The sequence below is a fragment of the Copadichromis virginalis genome, linkage group LG4 (genome assembly GCF_057382275.1).
Source record: "Copadichromis virginalis isolate Kocher_CV1m ecotype Utaka linkage group LG4, C_Virginalis_male_GT1.1, whole genome shotgun sequence".
Taxonomy (NCBI): Eukaryota; Metazoa; Chordata; class Actinopteri; order Cichliformes; family Cichlidae; genus Copadichromis; species Copadichromis virginalis.
The window spans coordinates 12,414,522-12,439,040 of NC_140621.1; the positions used below are offsets into that span (position 1 = coordinate 12,414,522).

At 43.0% G+C, this 24,519-nt stretch overlaps 1 protein-coding gene across 4 annotated transcripts in view; it reads right to left on the reverse strand.

The window, feature by feature from the left end:
- ep300b (EP300 lysine acetyltransferase b) overlaps positions 1 to 18,382 on the reverse strand; it is a 30,682-nt gene extending 12,300 nt beyond the window's left edge. The window contains exons 1-20 of one of the 4 annotated variants that reach the window (XM_085453622.1): positions 16,234 to 18,382; positions 14,061 to 14,650; positions 12,899 to 13,078; positions 10,982 to 11,291; positions 10,425 to 10,538; positions 10,033 to 10,275; positions 9,109 to 9,214; positions 8,884 to 9,012; positions 8,633 to 8,750; positions 8,333 to 8,516; positions 8,037 to 8,114; positions 7,323 to 7,402; positions 7,028 to 7,186; positions 6,422 to 6,922; positions 5,918 to 6,157; positions 5,633 to 5,813; positions 4,978 to 5,096; positions 2,848 to 3,087; positions 1,957 to 2,045; positions 790 to 900 (exon numbers count right to left, since the gene is read on the reverse strand). In XM_085453622.1, coding sequence (XP_085309748.1) covers positions 790 to 900; positions 1,957 to 2,045; positions 2,848 to 3,087; positions 4,978 to 5,096; positions 5,633 to 5,813; positions 5,918 to 6,157; positions 6,422 to 6,922; positions 7,028 to 7,186; positions 7,323 to 7,402; positions 8,037 to 8,114; positions 8,333 to 8,516; positions 8,633 to 8,750; positions 8,884 to 9,012; positions 9,109 to 9,214; positions 10,033 to 10,275; positions 10,425 to 10,538; positions 10,982 to 11,291; positions 12,899 to 13,078; positions 14,061 to 14,650; positions 16,234 to 16,327 — 3,866 coding nt within the window. In that variant the 5' untranslated portion in view covers positions 16,328 to 18,382. Of the gene's footprint in view, positions 1 to 789; positions 901 to 1,956; positions 2,046 to 2,847; positions 3,088 to 4,944; positions 5,097 to 5,632; positions 5,814 to 5,917; positions 6,158 to 6,421; positions 6,923 to 7,027; positions 7,187 to 7,322; positions 7,403 to 8,036; positions 8,115 to 8,332; positions 8,517 to 8,632; positions 8,751 to 8,883; positions 9,013 to 9,108; positions 9,215 to 10,032; positions 10,276 to 10,424; positions 10,539 to 10,981; positions 11,292 to 12,898; positions 13,079 to 14,060; positions 14,651 to 16,233 lie in introns of all 4 variants that reach the window. The other 3 variants (XM_085453621.1, XM_085453620.1, XM_085453623.1) reach the window with 3 other exon arrangements.
- Between the last annotated feature and the right edge of the window lie 6,137 nt (positions 18,383 to 24,519).

A 24,519-nucleotide genomic window follows, 5' to 3' on the forward strand; every position in this document is an offset into this window, starting at 1 on the left:
GGACGATTATGTTACAGTGATATCAAATACAGACGAGCAACAAATCCACACCTAAGAGAAACACAAAGACTTAAATTATAAAAAGGAAAGAAGTGAAGCTTCTTTCAGCAGATTTTACACCAGAAGCCCTCCCGATCTTGAACTGGAATCTTATGTGTGTTAAGCAAATGAGTGAATCACTACAGTGTGGCGCCACTAATAAAAATGCAATGCTTTTACAACAGTAACATTAATTAAGAAAAAGCAGCTTGAGGAACTAAAAACAAAACAAATAAACAAACAAAACAAAAAACTGCAGCTAAGCTATAGGTGTACACAACAGGAAACATTTGAGTGCCTTTTTTTTGTGCAGGTTTATTTCCAAAGATGTTCCTCTGCGGAGGCATCGCTGCAGAAAAGTTGCTCTGCAGTGTTGGGAGACACTGATGATACCATTTAGAGGACACAAACTAACTTTTAAACTGTATTTTTGATCACTAAATTATATTTTCGTGACGTAATTTAGTGCTGGTCGCTTGCACAATAGTCTTTCACTGCATTCACAACAACCCTATCAAAATCAGTGTGTTGAACTGTGTTTCACTCAGGAGGACAGAAGCATTTCTTCTTAAAAAAAAAAAAAAAACTAAAACAAAATAAAGTTTCCAATTAGTTTTCAATAAATTCACAAATATATTTGATAGCCTAAAGAAAAGGAGTGGGTTTCAAGCATTACACAAGGACCTCTGAGATGAAGCAAGCTGTCTTGTGTTGTGCGTTGCATGAAGGAGACAATGTGATGGTACTCACGTCTGAGGCTGGGAGGGGTCATCCCCCAGGGAGACACTCTCGCCTTGGATTTCGTTGAAACACTTCTCACAGAAGTGATACCTGTCAGCAAGAAGCCCATATTTTGGTGAACTACACCGTTCGTCATCAGCACAGCCAATCACAGAGAGGGCACGAAGAAGCAGCCGCCAATCAGGGCAGGACAGGCCAGGGGGTGGACACACAGGAGGAGGCAGAGGGCAAGGTAGGTCGTCGCCGGCAGCCAATCGTGATGCAGGGTTTTTGTGTGGGCGGGTGTTTTGATTTTGCGCGTAAATTTCGGAGTGGATGATTGGTCACACCAAAGCAGGCCAATGCAGACATCACAAGCGTTAAAAAACACAAGGAGGGAGAGAGGGGAAGGAGAAGGGAAGGGAAAAGGGAGGAGGGAGGGAGATGGGGAAAGGGAGGTCAAAATGAATATAAAAAAATAAAAAATAAAAAGCGTGAAATAAAACGTTACAGATCAGACGGAGACGATGAAGGGAGGGACAGAGGGAGGGGTCGAGGAGCATGGAAGGAGAAGGATGTGAACAACAACCAACAGAGGACAGAGAGCCAAGGCAAAGCAAAGATTAGCATCAGACGTTCAGTGATAAACAACAACAACAACATTACAGCAACATGAGAGACCACTAGGAGCTGTGGAGGAGGAAGGGAGTGAGGAGTCTCCATACATGAAAAGGTGGATGAGGAAAAAAATTAATTATTAAATGGTAAAGCAACAGAGACCCATCATCCTTTCTGGTCATTTAGAAAGTGGGAACCTTTCTTCTGGTGACGAGCATGACACCACCACCACCTCCTCCCACTCTGCTCATGACGGTACATTTTAGAAAATGTGAAATCAACTTGGTTGTGAGAACAGTGGTGCAACAAATTTTAAAAAAGAGGAACTGTGCAGGACAACGGGAGCCCACTTTATGAATGACAACAACATGGAAATTAAAGTGGTGAAGTATGGAGATGGTGCCAGGGTAACCATTTGAAGCCAAATTAAAACTCATCTGTGATTGAACTGACTGATTGATGCTATGCTGTAGGAAATATCAGTGTGAGGAATACAACACGACACATACGAGGTGATCTCATTGTCACAGCAAAAAAGAAAAAAAGAAATGAGAACCAAGTTCTGCCGACAGCCCTTACCTGTTCTGGTAGCTAAAATAAGCAGCATCACGTTGGATGGTGCATAACTGTTTTCCATAGCAGCATAGCGTTTGGGGGGAAAACTCAAACTGCAATGAGGAGACAAAAAGAAATCTCATATGAATAAATGTTTAAAAACACACACTAACACTAGATGTACCAGGTTTACATAAAGTCACAGACTGTTAAAAAAAAAAAAAAAAAAAAAAGAGAAGATGGACTTCGGGGTCTTTGTCTCCAATGGCAACCAGGGGACAACTTATCTGAATTCAAAACTAACTAACACATTACATTTCTTTGCTCCCTTTTCAGCTTCTTCTAATCCTATATCCTAATCCACGCAGTGATGCGGAGGATTTGTCTGAGTGGAGAGAACTAAGGTTATTATAATTAACTAAAACTAAAGTAAAACTAATATTAAGATGTGAAAAAAAAACATTTTAGTTAACCAAAATAACTATAAAAAATAGACTTTAAATAAAATAAAACTGAAACGATTTTGTGAACTTCAAAAACTAAAATTAAAATGCAGGAAAAATCTTTAGTTTTAGTATCTGATAGTTTGGTTACAAAAAAACAAGTATGTGTTTAAAAAGTTGTGTTTTTATTGCAATACCTGCCTCTGACATATGCCCTCCATATAGTAATCATTAAAAAGACTAAGGTTAACACTGAACCTAATAAAAACTAAAATGCAACATTTTCAAACAACAAAAACCAAACTGAAATAAGAAAACCCACTCTGGAAACTACCTGAAGCTCAACTAGATTCAAAACAAAAAAGGTTCTATTCAGCAGGTTTGATCTGCAGAAATGGTAGATAAAGTTTTTCACTTATTAGTCTACACCTGCAGACACACAGGAATGATAAAAAACATGGTTCTGCCTCACCTTCCTCCCACAGCAGTACCCCAGGCCCTGCATGACGGGATCAATCTCCGACTCGAACACCTCAGCCAGCTTGGAGCAGTACTTGTAGACGCGGGAGGTTTTGCGGTTGTACAGCCAGGCGTTGTTGAACATCAACCAGATGTCCTCTATATACTGCCACGGCTCCTGGTATTGCCCCGTGTCCAGCTTCCGCTTGATGGTCGACAGGTCCATGGGGTTCTTCACGATGTCAAAGTAGTCCTGGTTTGGAAGGGACGCCGTCCAGGTAAGAATGGCAAGTCAATGTAAAGTTCAGGTAGTTGAGAAAGATTTAGAAGCAGGGAGAAAGGAAAGAGCAGCGAGATGTGGGAGCATTTGATCACCCAAGGGAAGAGTTTGAGAGATGGGGGGAAAAAAAGAGTACGATCAAGGTCATCGTCGTCGTGGTCATCAGGTGAAGGTGCGATGACGGCGTCGCAGTCAACCAGGCGGGACCAGAGTAGGGAGAGAAGAGGGTGCAGGGGGACAATGTTGTTGAGCGCTGTAGAGAAGAAGGTTCGCGTGCAAACAGAGAGACATGACAACTTCTGCCCTCCAGCTCTCTGCCTTGCACCCTACTTTAAAAGTCAAGTCCCTGTCTGTGCTGTCAGCTCATACACCCATTTAAACACTACCTAAAGATGACATATAAACATAATGCAAATGACACCCAGTAATGTGACTGCAAAATTATTATTTATCAATTTGCTTTGGGAAGTATGTTGGCTCATTTTGCCACACAGCCGGGGGGAAAATGAGTCTCTGGGTTGTGATCAGGGTGCAAAACCAAGAAGAATAGAGCAGCGGCAAAAGCAACAAGGCAGACAGAGATAAACTGTTTCTAGCAGCCGAGTGGTCGGCGTCAGCTATGCTAGCAGCACGAGCGGCAATATGTTGGCTGAGTTAAAATCAACAGGGCTGAGGTGAAGCAAGTGAGTGTGAGAGGAGGGACGCCTCTCTGGGTTGTTTTTCTTTTCCTGTCTTAGGCATTCTGCTTCTCCTCAAACTAAAGCACAGTTTGAAAGGCAGAGAGGGGTGTCAGAAGAAAGGAGGTCCATCGGCTCTGAGTGAAAACACTCACAAGAGGAAAAAAACCCTGATAAAAACAAACAAGCAGTGCCTAATTTCTATTACAGGGCCGAATATATATCACAGCAATGTGCTATATTTTGTTTTTTATTACGTAATCCAAACTATTGTAAGTTACATTCCCCCCCCCCCAAAAAAAAGAGCTGAATGGTTATTCAGCAGCAGAAAGTTACATCCCTTGAATGTGGGTGCTCCAGAAGGAGATGTGAGCCAACAGGCTTGCTAATCACTGCTGTTTATTAATGTTCATATTTGCAGTGGGAGGACAGACACAGTTGCTCCGATTCAGAGTAAAAACATCCTGAATCTTATCAAGTAGTCTTCCCTCCAAATTGGACCCACTGAAGGTCACCCACCTCTACACACTGCCCACCTGAACACCGTTACACTACTACTGGTGAGGAACTGAACTAGAAAGCTAGCAATGGGACACTACCACGATGATGATGATAATGATATATTTAAAAAAAACATTTTTTGAAGCAATGCAACTTTAAAACTTGATGTCAAATGGCAACAAATTAAAATACATAAATGAAAGCGACTGGCTCGTGAACTGCAAATCATCCAGAGTGTATCCCGTGCAAAGTCTTTATTTTTAGGTACCGGTATGTGTAATATTCTTTCAACCGGTTTTTTTTTCTTATATTATGAAGTTTTTAAATATGGAGTTAAAATACATTTCAGCTGTTAATACCTTTTGATGTTGTTTCATATTAAATTTGCATTCATAAGAGCCACTGCTTTCATTTACAAATGGCAAAAAGTAGCATACAAATACAAACACGTAAACATATGACATGCAGTGGGGGGAAAAAAAAAAAAAACAAAAACCATTGAGGTAGGAGTACAAAGTAAAATTAAAGTGTGGGAAAAAAAAATACGAAAAGTATGAGAAAGAAAAATATTTAAGATGGAAGAAACAAAAACAAAAATAAGCTAAATTTTGAGAGGAGTTGAAGCAAAATGGCAGCCAGTGCAGTCCCTTACCAGGTTAGTTTTGTTACTAGTTCGAATACGTACGGGTATTCCCAGTAACTGGGGGTCCACCGGCTGACGGAAGGGAAGGGACTCCGGGTCCTGCCGGTACAGAGATTCCAGGGTGGGCATCAGAGCCTGACGCAGCTCCTCGGGCTTAAAAACTGGAAAAGGAGAATCAGTCAGGGAGTGGATCAGGGAGCGGTCAGTAACCCCCCCCCCCCAACTGCATTATTAAAAGAGGACGTCTTGTGCTCATTTCCAGCTCTGTGTGTTTATTCTTTAATTTATTCATTGTTCATTTTCTTTCTGTCTGATTTTTTTTTTTTTGGGGGGGGGCAATATTTCCTAAAAAGGGGGGGAAAGAACAGAACCACAATAATTCAGGAATAATGGGTGCAGGCTTAAGCAACAGCTTGCGTGAGCCTACCACTCATACATAATGCAATGTTTTGCATATTATTCTGTGGTATGATGCACAACACTGTTAATAAGCTACGACAGCCTTCACAGGCCAGCACTGTCAGAAACAATGATAAAGTTCACAGAAGTTCATCTTTCTCCTCGAGTAGATTCATGTGATTTCAACTTATTTCTCTATGACAGTGCTTCACATGAGTCACAGTTTGTGGTTACACAGCTGTCACTGTGGAGATGCTACAGCTGTTAATCACTAACAAAGACAACAGTGGACGCTTACTTTTCTTCTTGCTCTGAGTGTTAGCTGGGGAGCTGTTGGTGGCTGCTGACCCTGACCCTTCCTCTTTCTTCACTTCTGGCTTCTTGTCTTCACTTGTCGCTACTGACGATGACACACAAGATGAAGATGTGTCCATGGGCTCTCCTTTACACCCGTCTCCTGATGGCTTCTCTTTCTTTATCTGAGAGAAAGGTTTGTGTGTCAGTTAACAAATTTCTTTATCAGAATGAAGACTAAAAGAAGACTAAAATAAAACATCAGGAAGTTCATTTTGAAGAGCCTCACCTCTGGTTTCTCCTCCATCTTCACATCAGCTTGACCCTTTCCCATCTTCCCCTTGCCGTCTCCTTGAGCATCGGCTCCTTCGTCGTCCTCTTCTTGTTTCTTCACCTCCATTTTCACATCTTCCTGGCTGGGAGCAGGGCCGTTGGCTGAAGCGAGCTGAGAGGTGGGATCAGTGCTGCTGGTGACTGATGCTGGAGAGCAAACCTGACCATCTGCTGTCAGAGAAGGCTTCGCAGATAGCTGAGGCAGAGCAGGCAGAGATGGAGTGAGGTTTAGAAAAGGCAAGTTAGAAATCACAAACGGGACACGTGCCATGTTATGTTGGGTTTACACAGTCATCTGCTAAAACTAAACATGATGATTTTTTTCCCATATTTCCTGTGAGTACAAAAAAATAAGAGTCAGATAGGGAACCAATTCAAAACGAAAGGCTCACAAAACTTAGTCTTAGGGAAAGAATGTGGAGTAAGAGCAGACAAAATAAAGAAAGACTAATCTGCTCACCGGGGTCTGTGGCTGCTGTGATGGCACGTGAGCATTCTGATTCAGCACTGAAGAAGTCTGATTTGTTTGAGGGCCCGAGGAGGCCATGTCCCCAAGTGTCTGCTGTTGAAGGTGATTAGCTTTCTCAGAGTTCATCGTGTGCACTGATGGCTGCGGCTGCGGGGCTTGCTGTTGCTGCTGCTGAGGGTGCTGGGGATGGGGCAGCTGGGGTGTGCTGGGGGTCTGCGGCTGCGGGGTCTGACAACCAGGTAACCTCGGGGGTGTCTGATGGGGTTGAGGTGTTAAGCTGCGTGCTGGTGACGGGGAGTTTGTTCGCATAGGCGGACAATGAGGGAAAGCGTTGGACTGGTTGGAGGATGGAGGCAGGTTAGGCAGAGACCCAGTGCCACCAGCATTCACAGACCCCATAGAGCCTACGGGGGCTCCGGAGCCTGGAACAGAAGGGGCGGACTGGGGAGCGGGGCTGCTGGCTGGGTGGGATGGCGGTGTTGACATCTGGTTCTGATGCAGAGAGTAGGACACAGGATAATGTTTAGTCATCCTCTTTGAAACTTTATCATTCTAAACTTGTTACAAAGTAATGTCACTCTTCAACTCAGTCCTTACCGCATGCACAGCATTCTGTGTTCCTGACTGATTCATACCAACGGCACCAGCACCAGGACCAAGTCCTGGACTGGACCCAGGAAACTGGCCTGGAGGGAGGTACTGGTTCTGTAACGGTGTGGCGTTAGGCTGACTCATCCTCGTTGTTCCTATACCCATCTGGAAACAAAACAAGTCACGTAAAGTCTCATGTAAGCTCTTCTACTGCAGTTAGAGCTTTTCACAGCACATGAGTCAATAAATGGTATTCATATGAACCCAAAGTAATGACAGAGAATGCAACAGTGATGCCAACCTGGTTCAGCGGAGCAAGAGGAGGCGTCGACCTCTGACCCATCGACTGCATCCCACCTATCTGACCAAACTGGTTCATTCCTAAAAAAAAAAAAAAAAAAAAAAAAGGACAAAATCGAGGCATGTGAAAACACTTTTCACTGGGCATTGCTGTAACTTGCACTGTTTGGATTATGCAGACATATTAAAGAAAGTGATATAAAGAGTAAGTATTTCCTGGTCGTGGCAGCGTGTAATCTCATTTAAATTTGGCTCAAACTTTTTCTGAAGATGTTTAAGCCTTGGTTCACAAAGATTAGAGTGATAACCATATTAATAATATAGATTATCAGCAGTTTATATAAGGACATTTTTTTTGGTAGAAAGTTTGAATTAACAAAAATAAAAAGCTACAGACTTTGCTTAACAAGATTTAACATAAACTGCTGGCAAAAAAAAAAATGGCAAAAATGAAAACCACAAACAAAATTCGGCTCACCTCTGATGATTTGGGATGGCAGCAGAGAGAAAGAAATAAATATCTGCACATAATTTGGGTGAACCAACCCTCTAATGTAGCTCTCTGCTAAACATTTCCACAATGGGGGAAAAGCCATATCTACTTCCTGATTTCTAAATTTTTTAAATACTGGTCTAGAACTCCTGTCTAAAATAAATACAGTATATGACATTTACTCAAGAATCCATTGATTTTAAGTCATTTATACTTGTGTACCTGCTGGATTCTGCATCCTGTTGACCATCTGATTGGGGCCGGGTGGTCTGACCATGGATGGATCAACGTGAGGCCCATCTGACAGAGCAATAACGAGGAATCAAAGTGAGCTCCTTGTCTACTTCAAAATTACACCTTTGCCTCTGGACTACATTTCATTTTTGAGAAGGAAATTTTGTGTTTTGTATCTTGTACCAGGCAAAGATGTGACTGGTGGCAATCAGTTTGATTATTTGTATGCCAGCAGTATTTGTAGACGAGTGTCTGACTGAGGTAATAACATAATGTTTACTCACTAGGTGGTTGCCCCGGCGGCATGGGAGGTTGTCCCATGCCAGGAGGCCCCTGTGGGAGGCCCGCAGAGGGTATGCCAGGCTGGCCAGGCATGATGCCCTGCTTCTGGAGCCGCGTCCTTCTCTTCTCTTCCAGCTCTTTTTGGATTTTGTAGATCTTCTCTGCCAGCAGGTGGTAGTACTCCGCCTAGAAGAGTCGCAGCAAGCGGATTTTACAGGATAAATCCCAACAGCACATAACACTAATGTATGTAAAGTTATTTTTTCTATATCTGCCAACTAATAGTCACACTGGATTCTTACCCTGCTGTTGGCTGACTCATACATATCCCCCTCTACTTTTCGAGCGTAAGCCACCAGATTATCCATCCGCCGGTCCTTCAGTGCAGCTGGGTCAGGAGTGGGGAAGATGGCCTGCACACTGTTCAGATACACACACGAATAGGAAAAATGTGCATCTACAATTATGTTTACACCGACTGTTGGAAATAACTTGTTTATTCATTTCATTGCCTCTGTTCTGTTGGAACGTTTGCAGGACACGACAGACTCACAGCTTGTGGACAAGGTGGTTGCGGAGGTCTTGTGTGATGTCTTCATGCCAAGACTTCCTCATGCCTCCAGCAGAAGGTGAAGTAGCCGTGGGCAAGGAACCAAGGCTCCCCACACCATCATTCATCAGACTGAGAGAAATGACAGATGAGTTAGTTAAGGTCTCAGCCAGCGCAACCCGAATGAAAAAGTAGTAAATAGATGTGGCCAATGAAAGGCAGTCTGACCTCTGCGCGTTCATACAGTTGTGCAACATGGCATCTGGCAGTAGCGAGGAATGCTGGTTGGAGGTCTGCACCCCAACTCCACCGTTCACTCCCATAGAGTTTCCCCCTGGAAAGAGAGGGTTTTGGAGTTAGAATAGAAAATAGGAAGTAGACTAGTGTTTACCTTAGATTTTAGAGTGTACTCACACTACACTGTCTATATCGTGCCCTATCACATTTGTCTGATAAAGCCAGGTTGGTCTGACTAGTGCGATCACTGCGCACCGATCCCAGTACACGGTTCAGTTGGACCCATATATGGTACGCATCTGGTGTGATCGCTAACCACGCCAAAGCATAAAAACGTCACGTTTTTACAATGACAGCTGGCACCATGGAAATCACTGTTAAATAATTAGCAAACCTTTAAGGCACGTGAAAAGACAGTTTCTCACTGTTTATAAAAACGTCTCAGCTTGAGCCACAAAAATCACATTGTGCTCTAAAAAAAAAAAAACACTCCTTGAAAGTATGTATGTGAGTGAGTGAGTGAGTGGAGCCGAGATGCCCAGACAAACTGAAGTGTACTTGGGTCTGGATTGTTAAGTACAGTGTGAATATAGGCGGGGAAGAAATACAAACGATGTTAGCATAGACTGTTGCATTCAGCGTCACTGAAATGTAAATTAAACTTCAGTGGAGAACTGTAAAAGATTAAGGAGGAACTAAAGAACACTCAGCATTCACCAAAGACTTGTAAAGTTACATGTTTAGGCCTCTTTCATAACACCTGAGGCAGCGCCAGCAACTGATGAGAAGTTCTGAACAACTTTAAACAGCTCATTCGAAGTTTCCGAAAAGCTCTACTTAAACATTACAGGGCTGCTTAAGTTGTTCCCCAAAGGTTAAGGACATCATATTCCTAGCAGGTTTCTATATACTAACCCATGCTGTTTACAGTCCTAATCCCGGGCTGTCCCTGCAGCCCCTGGTTTGGCACGCTGGCCTGCGACGGCTGCTGTGGCATCTGGTTGCCCTGGTAAGTGAGGCCCAGTGCAGCATAGGCTCTCTCTATGGAGCTGGGGTCGATCTGGTTGGGAGGGTTCAGGTTCGGTGCGTTGGACTGTCCTCCTGGCACACCTGAACCCAAGGAGTTCACTAAACCCACCCCAGCACTGTTGCCCAGAGCTGTGGCAACAGGAGAAAGAAACAGAGGTAACGAGAGATGAGTATCGTGAATTCTAGCCCACTGTGATGCACTTTATTGTTTAAATTAGAAATAATAATTAATTAAGGAATTAATGTGCAGATACAGCCAAAGTCTGAAAAGGACTCACGCTGCTGATTCCTCTTGTCCCCAGCATTTTTCAGTGGCAGACAGACAGGACAGTCGTGTCGTGTGCAGTTCTTCCAATGAGAAATGATCTGTCTGGATGAGGCACAGTGCGCCACTGGAGGAGAAGACAAGAGTGAGGAAATGTTTTAGAAAAGGAAATAAAAGATGAAGAGTAAAAAAGATGGGAGAGCAAGTGGAGGGAAACAGTGTGTGAAGAGTGAAGGCAAGAGATGATTAACATGACAAGGATGAACAAAAAAGCAAAATAAGAGCCAAAAGGTAATAACTTATTATATGAGTCACTCAGTAAAACAAAACTACGTCCAGATGGAGACTCGGTGAGACAAGGAGAGGAATTACAGTAAAACAGCCAGCTGAAGAGAAAATAACTCATCCTGATAGAGAAAAACTGGGAGGCAAACCAACAGGGATTAAAAGAAAATATGTAAAAGAACAAGAGAAGGGGAAAAAAGTGTTGCAGATGCATGACACCATCGTGTTTATGAGATAAACCACACACCATATAAACTAGCCATCGGTGTAATTCAGCAGACTCACCCTGGCAGGACTTGCCAAGCTGGCAATGAGTCATGTGGTTCAGCACGTTCTTCATGGTGCGACAGTGAGGCAGGTTGCACTGTCGTACCTCTCCGTTGGCCTGCTCCCTCCGCTGGCATTTGTGCGCGTGCAGCAAGAGGACCAACTGCTGTTGAATCAGCTTCCGCTTCTCGGGGTCTGCAGTAGGAGGTGTGGCGCCGGGTCCCGCCCCCACAGCATTGAGTCCAACCTGCACCCCTCCCACTGCTGCTGCTGCCCCGCTGACCGACACACCGCCAACTGGTCCAGGCTGCTGCTGCTGAGGAGTCGTCTTAGGATGGAGAGTAGAAAAGAGGCACAGGCCACATTAGAAAGATTATCCACCACAAAATGATCACTTTCAGTAACCAATCTTATAACAGTTGAGCACCTAGCAGCTAAAGATCCATGCTGCAAGAAGTCTCCGAGCATGGATCTTTGAAACTGCCGTTTTTGCCATAAGTTTCAGAAGTTTAATACACTCGGTAAGATCAGGTACTTGATTCAACAATCAGTAAACTAATATGGGAAGAAATGAGGAAAAAGTCTACTTCTGAATAATGCTTTCAGCTATTTAATAATTAAATACAGCAGAAGAATCTAAAGCACGAACGAGCCTGCTGAAAAGCACAAAAAAGGCCAGTTTTTAATTAGAGCCAAATGGTATACAGCATAATAAGTAACTCTGTAATGTAACCGCAGCAGAGCAGGTGACAGCGCCCAGCTGACTTCTGATCATCTCTCTTGGCTAATGATAATCAGTGCAGAAGATCCACCTGCTCATTTAATTGGAAATGTGAATGAACTCAAAAATTGGGGGCAGCTCTTACACTCAAACACACAGACTAAGTTAACAACCTGCAGTGAGTCACTGCTATCTGACACTACACTCCTGAGGCTTTTGGTTGATCTTTATGATGATTCATCTCTGTGAGATAGGTGGGATTATTATAAAGGTGATCTGAGCTACTTATTTACCAAAAACTCCCTCCACCACAACTGTGTTCATTAAGATAACACGGGACACAGTTATTTAGCAGAGGCAGCCCATCTTTTCTAAAGAGGTAATGACAAAACAAAAACAAACTGGAAGTCATCAATGAGACCTACAAGCTGACTGAAGCCAAGTGTGGAGACTGGGTGCTGAGATCGAGTCAGAAATATGACCCCATCCCAGTCTGACAACGCACCAACAAAAATGGGAAAAAATGACATTCAAAACTTTTAAACCCCCATTATTATTATTATTATTATTATTATTATTATTATTTTATTATTATGTGTCAGCAAGGCTCAGTGTCAATGTCATCTCAGCTGCTACACTGTCTGGAAGGGAGTAAAAGACTTCTTGTACGACTGCCAGTGAAAGGCCAATATTTGAAGAAAAAAAAATGCTCATCTGGACACTGCCTTTCTGAGTAATTAAAGGCACAAAATAAAACAAATTCCCATCTGGCTCTCAAACTGATCTAGTTTATAAGGCATCATCTAATCGCCTCTGATAGGATGTGTTGCAAATGGCAAATCTCAAAAGCTGTGCAATCATATATAGCAATGTAAAGTTATTGAAGCAGATCTGTAAAGAATAAGGTAAAAAGTTTAAGCTCTCTGGCGTCTACTTTTCCACCTCCATACATTTGCCAGTTGTCAATATTGGAGGGAAAAAAGCACCGGAGGCAACGATAGTTGGTTTTCAGCCTTTCAAAGGATATATTTAATACAGTAAGGATGACTGTGAAATACCCTCAACACTTTTTCTTCCAATCTGAATCTCATTCAATATTTGGTTTTACTTTGAGTCATTCAGAGTTAAAATGTGTGTTTAATTTGCAGTAAGGGCCAAAAGGCTCCTATATGGGCTACAGAGTTTTAAACAGAAGAAAAACCAACAAATCCTACCATCCCAGACATGCCTTGACCCGCTGGTGTCTTCTTCTCCATGCTAAACTGGGCAGCCATATTGCTGGGGAGGCCTGCTTTATTCTGGAGCTGTGGGCCCAGCCCTGCTCCAGGCATCCCCTGGCCAGGGGTCTGGCCGTACGGACCGCCATAGGGGCCCGCGTTGGCCATCATATTCATCTGGAGAGCGGTGGAGAAAAGGGTGAGGGGGTTTAAAATGAAAAGAGGGGGAGGAGGAGACAAGACAATGTAAGAAAGAAGTGTGATAATAAACAGTTTAAAAGGTTACTTTACTTTTCACAACATGTACTATAACCAGACAATCAACACATTTAGTCACCTTTTAAATAACATGACTGTCTGGTTACTGTACTTCACCTCCCTCTCCAAAATAAACTTACGACACAGACATGATTTATTGCCACCTCTTCGACTTGGAAAACAATTTCAGTATCAGCGATGGTCTTCAACATCTGGCCAAACTATTCTCTTATCACAGCAGCAAATCACGGCCTAAACTTCAGTGAGAGTGAGCCTTTAGTACCAGCACTGTGAGGTGGGTGGTAACCTGCTGCCATGTGTAAGTGTCTAATTGAACTGCTGATCCCTACTTACAAGCTCAGAGAGAAAATAAAGCAATTTACTGGGTTTAACAGTGCGATTTCAAACAAAGCTGCAGGCCTGTTACTCTTGAGAAAAGGTCCCAGAGACGCAAACTAACGCAAAGAAGTAATCCTTGTTTAAAACCATTTAACCGTCTTTTCCGATAACGTCTTTACGCCTCTAGAATAAAAATCACAATCATCATGTGGCTAACAAGTCACCAGCAAGTGGGTTAACCATCGATACCACAGAGTAAACTGTGATGCAGCTGTACATCCAACATGTAACCGCATTTCTATCTGCACCTGTGCTGGAGATGAGTAGTTTTATCCGAGTGGCAAGTGCACAGCTTCATCTGCCTACAGCTTTCCATGCTCTAATCAGACATATACCTCCAGGCTTCAGCAGTAATTTCAAACTTTCATATTTTATATCCATGTGAGGAATTGAACTCTGACAGGTACATCCCAAAACTGTTTAACCTGCCAGTTTGACCAGTTCAATCTCTTTGAAAAATAGTATTTTAAACACAAATGAGACTTGCTTTGAGTCTGCCTACCTTGTTCAGTGCTCCAGGCTGCTGTGGTCTCATCCCTGCCTGACTCCCGGCTCCCATTTGCTGACCGCCTTGCTGCTGATGTTGTAGGCCATCTGGCAAAAGATTACTGTTGCTTCCCATGCCAGCACTGCCGGGGTAGCCCATTCTAGGTGAGCCATTAACAACCTGGCCCCCCATCAGCCCCTGCTGAGGCTGCTGTCCACCATTACCCTTCTGGGCTCCCACCATAGCTGCTGCCCGATTGTGCGCTCCAACCATGCCGACCTGCTGCATTAATCCAGCTTGCTGCGGCTGGCTCTGGGGAGGCATGCCTTGAGGTCCTCCAGGGGCAACGCTGACACCCCCCATCATCCCCATGGATGCCCCAGATGGCGTGCTATTAGAAGTGGGGCCACCCTGCTGTGGTGCTGCTACTGCGCGCAGGAGCTCAGACAGCTGCTGGTGTTTTGCAGCTGCATCCTGACCACCTCCTCCTCCTCCGAGGCTGCTGTGGAGTTGACTGGCATCCCCTCCGTTAGTCAATCCCAATTCCGAAGAACTGATGAGCTCGTCTGGGAGGTCATGCTCCAGTTCAAAGAGTGAACCGAAATCTAGGCATACAGGAGGAAAAACAGAATTATTACCAGCCAGAAAACTAGAGATTTTGTTAACAGGGTTTTTGTGTTTTGTTTTTAATAATCAACTATTAGAGTGTATAGGCAGGAAACAAGACCAGCACTAGCTGCCTCTCACAGCCTGGACCTCTCCCCAGAGCCCCAGTTTGTGGTTTGTGGGATGCCACACATGGAGTCGGGACAAGGCGAGAAGCCGCAGAGGTAAACAGTGCAGCACCTTGGAAGGTGTGTGAATTTGAACTGCAGTTCTATGGTTCAGAGGAACAAACTGCAGAGACGTGGAGGAAGTCATATCTACTGCAACAGGAGGCACATTAAAATCATAACCTGTTTTTAAGTAGAACTTTCATTTAAAAGTGACAAGAGCATTACCTACATTTTTATGGTAGTTTATGAGCTGTTGGCACCTCACTAAACTTGAAATTCCCATAATGACTTCTCACTTTTTGGATCAAATACTTCCAAAGATGTATTTGCACTAACAGATCCAACTTCACATACGAGGTGATACACGTCCAGTTGCTCTGCCTGCGACACGCTTTGTTGTTATTATATAGAAAAAAGTGAGCTGCACCAAGTGCGGCGCAGCGTCGCCGTGTAGCCAAACAATGGGGACAGAGAACCAGAATGGGCTCTGATAGTACGACCAAAGAGCTAAAAGGAAAAAGGCCTCTGAACAAAGGGCACCAAAGAAGATATGTCAAAGTCTGTGGCTTGCTTACTGTTTCGTTTAAACCCGGCAGCAGTGAGAAAATTAACAAAGCTGTAACTTCTGCGGGACAAGGACGCTCTGCCTAACTTATTCAAGTCGAACAATAGCTAGCTTGTATATAACAATAGTTTATTAAAAACCCAGTATGCTTAGCGCTAAAGACACAATAATCATACCGCAAATGGTATTTCTCTCTCTAGAGTCACTGGTTATCGACTGATACTCAAAAAGACTTGTTTCATTGAGGTTTTTGTCTTTGCTAACCAGATGCAGGGCTCAGTTGAGCCGGTCTGGTGGGTTTATCTGCCTAGCTACTAGCTAGCTGCTCGGCTACCCTCACTTTCTCTTAAAGCTGCCTCGGAAAAACCCTATCTTTCTCTAGTTTTTATCGGGATATCCAAGAAGCCTGGTGCTTAATGTGTCGGCACTTTAATTCTTCAAACTACTCAATTCAAAACTACCTCTACAACTTGAAGCAAACCGGGCTGACTCGCCTCTTCCATTGTTTGGAGGTGGACCCTAATAGTTGCTGCTAGCTAGCCTGTTGAGGCTAACGCATCAAAACACAAGTGCTGGAAAAGTTGTTCCTGTCGCCACAACTATTACCATGTTCCCCGATTAGCGGCCAAAAACTCTCGGATTAAGACTTTAAAAAATAAACAAACAAACAAACTCCCCAAGACAACAACATGTTGCTGTTCGCAAGCAGCAACTTTTGAGCATGTCAGTCAAAGCAACTAATGCAACTCTGCAGGGACTCCGAAAACTGACCGGCAATTTACACACACCTCACAGTGAAGCTGGTTTATATTTTATCCAGCCTTAATAATGCATGCCAAATAGTTACCATTTCCATCACTGGCAGACACCGAGAGAGCAGGAGAGGACAGCTTGGGCCTCTTGGCTGAAGGCGGGCCGGACTCCAGAACATTATCGGCCATATTTTTTTGGAAGAATTAAAAATAAAACGCTTTAGATCCACGGAGGGCAAATGCAATCCCCCACCCCCTTTATTTGCGTCTCCCAGTCCTTTTAAGCAACCTTTCTGATCGTTCCCCCACCGCTCGGGGGGGACGGTAGGGGAGAGAGGCACAGCAGTGTTGAGTTCTTTCAGTTCTCCCCTCTCGTTTTTATTCCTCTGCAGATATCAGTCCCCCTCCCCAGTCGGAGATTTTGTTTCTTCACAGATTTGAGCAGCAGCAGCAGGAGGAGGCGGCGGCGGCGGAGGTGGGAAGGTGGAGTCGGCAAAAAAGGCAAGCGTGCGGCCCTCTGACAACCTCATGTAGCCTCTTCTGCGACACAAAACCCGTCCCAAGATCTGTCCTCCAGGCTGTACTCAGTCCTGCCCGGCATAGTCGGCGGAGAAAATCTCCGTTTCAAATCCGAATCGCTCCAAGCCGGGTGAGGGGGGTGGAGAGCAATTTGTCAGGGCACAAAAAAGACAACTGCGATCCAGCAAACAGAAGCCAGGAGTTGTTTTTTTCCTCCTTTCTTTCAGTCTCCTGTGTTAACTCCAGGAGCCAAGCTCTCTCATGCAACAGATTTCTCTCCTCCTCTCTGATCGGACCTCTCTCAGTGCCACCGATTTCCCTCAGAAGTAAAACGAGGCAGTGGACACGGTTAAAGTTGCACTACAAACAACCTGCACCAGTTTTAAAGTAGCTGAAGAAATTAGTCAGCTGCACAGAGAGGACGACGCGCCGGGCTTACGGTTTCTCGGATAAAAAATAAGTCTATCGCGGCTGTATATGTCTCACTACATATAACCCAATGATAGAATTCGTTGTGTTCTGCATGTACATGCCGACTTGTTTGTGCACTTAAGTGTTTGACCATGCAAAAGGCACTGTAGTCAGAAAGAACAGGACTCGTATTGCACGTAGTGGTTGTTGCAACCCGCTTGCGCGAGATGTCTTGCAGTCAGCACGGCTGCAAACAGAAGATCTTCAAGACCAAAAAAGAAGGGGAAAAAAAAATCACAGTTCTTGTGCAATCTCCCACATGCACACTTTATCTCTCCGTACACTTCCCGAGGACGATTACAGCGCAAATTTCCTATCAGCGGGCAGTCAGATTGATCCAATCAGTATTTTTCCTCTCTTGCAGAGGACGGTCTGTTGGGTTACTTATCTTGTGCTCCACAAGAGGTTCCTCTCCTGGTATTTAAAAAAAACACTTTAGAGAAAAAACCTCAGATTAAGTCACAAATATCGTCGCTTTTAAGGATGTCTTGGCCACGCGTGGAGGAGGAAAAAAGAAAGAAAAGCTCTGAAGCAAAAGCAGAGGATCAACGGCGACTGGAGAAAAATTGATCAAAATCTGACGGCTATTTCGGAAGCGGAAAGCTTCAGATCGGCACAATTATGTTGACACCCCCTCCTCCTTGAAATATTTTTGGCTGACAAAATCCTCTCATTGACTCTTTGTGATGGTGAATGCTCCCCCTCCGCGTTGATCCTGGCAGTTTTCCCCCCCTTCTCTTTAAACCCGTCTTTCTTTCCACCTCTCTCTTCTGCCCGGCAGCAATTTATTTATATAATTGTCTATGCGGGCTCTCTCCTTCCTCCGCGACGGACACATTATGATTTTTCATGTTGATGTTTTCCCTCCTCTCTTTTTTTGGCAGGTTTTTCCCCCCCTCGTTATGAGACACCGTCCTCTTCCGCCTCTCCTCCCCGTCTCCGCTCCGCAAACACCCCCTTCCTAGGATTTTTTCGGAGTATTTCCTTCTCATGCATACATATACACATATATATGTCACCGACTCGGTTTTCCCCCCACTGACGTCTTATCGGTTTTCGTGACGCTTTTTCTCCCCGGATAGCACGGACAGGATTCGGGCACTCTTTCGTCTCCCGGCGGTTCCCGGAGCGGCTGTCGTGGGTCGCGGAGTCGCTCCTTCTCTCGGTTATCTCCTTCTGTTTCTGACGGTCTGTCCGCACAAACAAAATGGCGGCTTGTTGTTTCTACTCCTCTGATACGGGGGGAGGGTTTGAGGTACAGCAACATTAGGCGTGAAAGGGGGGAGGAGGGAGCGCGCGACGACGGGAAGAAGAGGTTGTCTTCGTAAATGTTCGGGAGTGTCCGGAAACCGGTTCTGGGCTCTTTTTTTTTTCTCTTTTTTTTCCCTTTTTTCTGAGGATTTTTGCCGATTTCAATCTGCAGAGGACAGTGGCGCTCCACTTTTATCTCAGTCAAATACAGCGGCTTTCACTACAGCGAAAGTGGAGAGCGACTTATTTGACAATAATATTGAAAAGTACAGTTTTTAAACAGGGGTGCGTCCAGAATTTTTTGGTGGCCATATAGGGGCCGCTAAAAATATTGGGGTGGCACACCAAAAACAGAATTTCCAGTTTTATTGTGCTGTTGTCAAATATAGGTTACTTGAAAAACATGGCAACAAAAAGAGAAAATTCATTATATGCCTACTTAATTTCCTGCTATTATTGTTGATATCACTGAAAATAGGTACATAGATAAGATTTCAAAATCTTATCTGGTTTCATCCTGAGAGGAGAACAGAACAAAAGGCAGGCAACGGGATCCAAAGAAGAGCTTTGAATGTCCTTTAAGAAGCTTGGAGAAGTATTTCTGAAGACTACTTAAAGAAATGACAAGAAAGCTGCCTCAAAGTGATTAGACTTTGAGGTCGTACCGTATATTGATTTTCAAGCTCATTAGAATCACAGACATCCTGTTTTTGCCTTATATATTGTTTTTAAATGTACGTTTGCACATGTTTCAATAAATTCCCGCACTTATTTCCCATTTTTCTAAGCAAAAGAATATAAGGGGCGGCTAACATTTACACATTAGTGTTTAATGAAATATTCTAAAATAACTTTGATTCTATCCCCAAAAGTTGATTCTGTTCATCTGGACGCAGCGTTTTCAGTGGGAGAAACGTTTCATCACTGATCCAAGTGATTTCTTCAGTCTCAGCTGACTGCAGGTTTCCCCAACCTTATAAACAGATAGATCAAAGATACTTGGATTCTAATAAAATGGCGAATTCATTAAGTGTTTTCTGTTACAGAGACAATACACTGCTAAAAAAAAAGTATCATGTGATTACTCCAGAGATATCAGTGTGTCCAGTTATCAAACAGAAACCACTGTGGATCCAGTTCACCTTGCTTAGTGCAAATGAAAGTGACAACAGGTGCTCTGAAGAGCCAATAAAAAAGGAAAGGGTTTGCAGGTGGTGGCCACAGACCACTGCTGGTGATGAGAGATGAGAGCAGGTTCAGACTGAGCACATGTGACAAATGTGTGCTTCTGGAGACACCGTGGGAAACCTGCTGTCCCAACATCATATGTGCAGTCATGGATCTGCCAGTGGTGAATACCAGTTGAGTTCCACAGCGCAGGTATGTGAACACAATCCCAATAGCAGAATAATAACCCCTTTAAATTTTCATGAAATCTTTAACATCACAGCCCTGCATCAATAAATCTAAGCATGCTATTTAGCAGAAAAGAGTTAATATTACTTAATAAACATTTAAAAAAAATCTTATAAAATATTTAATCATGTACAGTTTTGTCACAAATACATTTTTTTTCTGTCATTTGGCCGATTTGTGCTGGTTGCATTTCAGCTTTTTCAACACAATTTGCATATTTTCATTGGTTTCATGGGTGTAGCTGGACAGAACGACCAATTGTCACAGATGCAAACTACCTGCCTTCATTGCAGCAAGACCCAGATTAGGCTGGCATTTAAACTACCAACAAACAACCTCCAGTCCTCTGCATTGTAACAACCCATTGCACTCAAAAGACCTTTAACATCAACACAAAGATAAAATCATCATCCACTTGGACGAATGGAATAAGATCATTCTCAAAAATTTGATTTCTGGAGGCAGGGGTTTTTTTCCTCACTGAGGCGACAGTCGCTTCCTTTGGCACATCTAAATCTCATTCCAGTCATTTAACGGTGCCTGAGTGAATAACTGGGAGACAGATGAGCTGCTAGAAGATGGATCTTCAAAGTCCCCATCATTACAATGTCATGCATCTGGAGACAAGACACTCTCACCACCTTTTTTTTCTCCAAATATTATTAACGTTAAAACTGAAAAAAGAAAACAAAAGGCATATGGAAATATTTATCACATTGATAAACACCAATCCATATTAAAATAAAACCTTTTTTGTAACTAAGTATAACAAACAAGATGTTAAACTACATAAAACTTTTCCTTGTTTCTAAAAACCCCCAAACATATCAGGTTATACCAACTGTTTTTTTTTTTTAAAAACAAAACAAATCAAGTTCAAAAGAGGTCTCCAAATATTTTTTGGCTTTTACAATAAACAGTCCCAATCTAAAGTTTAAGACCACTTGAAAAATGGAAAAAAAAATCATATTTTGCATGGTTGGCTCTTAACAAGGTTCCAAGTAGAGCTTCAACATGCAAAAAGAAGAAATGGGAGCGAGACGAAACATTTTTTTGAGCATGCAATTTATTGAAAACAGCGCTTAAATGGAAACAAGCTGTTTTACAGCTGCTTAAAAGGCAGTATTTTTAGTGTGTTATTCCGAGGCGTGAGTTCAGCATCTGTGTTACAAGCACAAGCTGATTTCCAATCCTCTGGTCAGATTCCAAATCTACGTTCTATGGATTTAACTCATGTTGTGAACTGATGAGAATCAAATTTTACAAAAATAAAATTGTAAAACATCTTTTCTTATTAAAAAACAAAACATCCAAGACAGAATCAAAACACTAAAAAAGGAAATTGACAATATATTGACTGAAGAAGTGGAAAAAAAAACTTTTTGAAACAGGATTATTATGAGAACGGCCCAAAAGCAGCTAGACTGTTAGCACGGCGTCTTAGACAGCAGCAAGCTGCTAATACAATTCACAAGATTAGGGACCCATCTACAAATAACTTGCAGTATAGCCAGGAAGCAATAGAAGAAACATTTAGGAAATATTACCAAAACTTGTATAAACAACCATGTTCCTCAAATAAAGACAAAAAAACTGCTTTTCTTAACTCCCTAGACTTACCACGTATTGGTACGCAGCAAAACAGCAAACTAACTGCCCCCATCAGTCATGAAGAAATATCTAGAGCAATTTCAAGACTTAAAGCTAATAAATCACCAGGGGCCGATGGGTTTCCCTCAGAGTGGTACAAGAACTTTAAGGAGGAGTTGATACCAATGCTTCAATCATACCCTTGCGGAGGGTGTAACCCCTCTCTCATGGAGAGAGAGGCGATTATCTCAGTAATCTCTAAAGAGGGAAAAGACACAGAATATTGTAACAATTACAGACCCATATCGGTACTTAATGTGGACTACAAACTATACACATCAATAATTGCTAAGTGATGGAGGAGCTGCACAAGACAATAAGCAACCAGCAGAACTCCCATCCAAACGCAGTGCACATTATAGCTGGGGACTTCAACCATGCTGATTTAAGGTCAGTATTCCCCAGATTTGAACAGCATATTAAATGTGCAACGAGGGGGGAAAACACATTGGATCAAGTTTGCAGATGATACCACCGTGGTGGAGCTCATCTCAGGGGGAGATGAGACGGCGTACAGAGCTGAAGTTCAGAGGCTGTCAGATTGGTGTGTAGATAACAACCTGGAGCTAAATACCACCAAGACAAAAGAACTGGTAGTTGACTTCAGAAGGAGGAAGTCCGAGCTCCAGCCTGTCAGCATCAACGGGGAGTGTGTGGAAAGGTGTGCACATAGACACAGACCTCCAATGGAGCTCTAACACCTCTGCAGTCTTAAAGAAGGCCCAACAGCGTCTCCACTTTCTGAGAATCATCAGAAAAATGGACCTGAAGAAGGAGCTGCTGACCGTCTTCTACCGCTGCTCCATTGAAAGTGTGCTGACATATTGCATCGGTGTGTGGTTCTCCAGCTGCACCACAGCACACAGAAAGGCACTCCAGAGGGTCATCAATATGGCCCAAAAAAATCATTGGGCATCCTCTTCCCTCCCTGAAGGACCTGTACAGCACTCGCTGTCTCAGGAGGGCACGCAGCATCCTACGGGACTGCACACACCCAGGACACCGGGTGTTTAAGCTGCTGCCATCTGGTAGGAGGTTCAGGCTGCTGAGGTCCCGAACAAATAGACTCAAGGACAGCTTTTACAACAGGGCAATAGCCCTGATCAATGCAAATAGCTGACCTGACTGGCTACCTGCCTGGACTTTGTTAGGGGGGAGGTAACAATGTTTAAAACAATAACAATAATAATATTTATATTTATAACAAGGTGCAATAATAATTAATGTGCAATAATAACAGTGTGCAATACACATACACTTCTTCTTCTTTTTTTATTACTAAGTTAATATACTGTGTTGTGTTGTTTGTGTTGCGTTGTGATGTGTCATATCGTGTCGTGTTGTGTTATATGTAGTGCCGACGTAGGACAGTTTTCCAATTTCATTGTACTACTGTACTATGTATGACAATAAAGAGTTATCTTATCTTGATATGGGGCAATTATGACAGATTTAATTAATGAAGACCAAACTGGCTTTATCTCAGGACGTAGAACTCAAGATAGTATAAGAAGGACCCTCCAGGTAGTTAATTCGATACAAACAAAAAAGGGCAGTGCGGCCCTAGTAAGTCTGGATGCAGAGAAGGCTTTCGACAGTGTAGATTGGAGCTTCCTATATGCCGTGCTTGAAAGGTTTGGCTTTAATGACGGTGCTGTGATGTGCATCAAATCTATTTACCAATCTCCTACAGCTCGAATTAGAATCAATGGCAGCCTAACGGAGCAAATCTCTCTCTCTCTCGAGAGAGAGAGAGAGGGGTACCCGCCAGGGCTGTTGCCTCTCACCTCTTCTCTTTGCTCTATATATTGAACCCCTGGCACAGGCCATCCGACAAAGTGAGGAAGTGAGAGGAATAAATATTAAAGGGGAAGACCACATCATCAGCTTATTTGCAGATGATATGATATCATAGTCTACCTAGAAAATCCAAACCAAACTTTAATTCCACTGTTTAATGTAATTAATATCTTTGCTGAACATTCGGGGTACAAAATTAATGTGACCAAAACTCAGATACTGGCTTTCAACTATTTGCCATCCAAAGAGGTTAAAATAAGTTTAAACTGAACTGGACTGCAAAACAAATGAAATAGTTGGGTGTAACTGTGACTAAACAATTGAGTGACCTTTTTAAAACAAATTATGATGGACTGACCACTCAGATTAAACACGATCTAAACCGATGGTCAACTCTTACACTAGACTTTAGTGCAAGAATCACAACAATAAAAATGAGTAGATTTCTATGGAACTGTAAAAGGCCTAGAATAAAATACACAACATTACAACTATCTAGGAAGCAAGGTGGTGTGGGACTCCCTAATCTAAAAGATTATTACCATGCGGCCCAAACCAGGCCAGCGATAAAGTGGTGTGATCAGAACTTTAATGCTAAATGGAAAGATATTGAAATAAGAGTACAGGATGTCCCAGTCCAGACTTTTCTTGGAAATGAGCAACTTAAGAAAACTTTACAGCATTTCCTTGATCCTATAACATCCCACACTCTAGAGATATGGTCACGTCTTATGGCGTGCTTGATTGCGTAATCAAATCATACAGGTGCCTCCAATTCAAGGAAATTTCTGTACTATATAAAAACCTAAGAGAGAACATGGCAACATCAACTGAATACATAAAAAAGAAATGGAAGCAGGAAATAAAAACTGATATCTCAACTGAGGAATGGTTAGACATGTGTGAAACCCAGAACACAACGACTAACTCAAGATGCTGGAGAGAATTTGGATGGAAACATCTTACTCGATTCTTTATTACACCAAAAATCAAAAGTAAGCAGACTCAAGACAGTTTGCCATGCTGGAGAAGATGTGGTAACATGGAAGCACATCATACGCACGTGTTTTGGGAGTGCCTGAAACTGCATCATTTTTGGAAGAACGTGACTCTTGTAATAGGCAATATCTTGGGCTATCAATTACCACACAATTTTAAAACTGTATATCTTGGGAATATTAGAGAGTATGTTATGTATGATGACTTGTATTTGACATATATCCTATTGATAGCTGCAAAGAAAGCTATAACAAGAAACTGGTACAAACTGGATC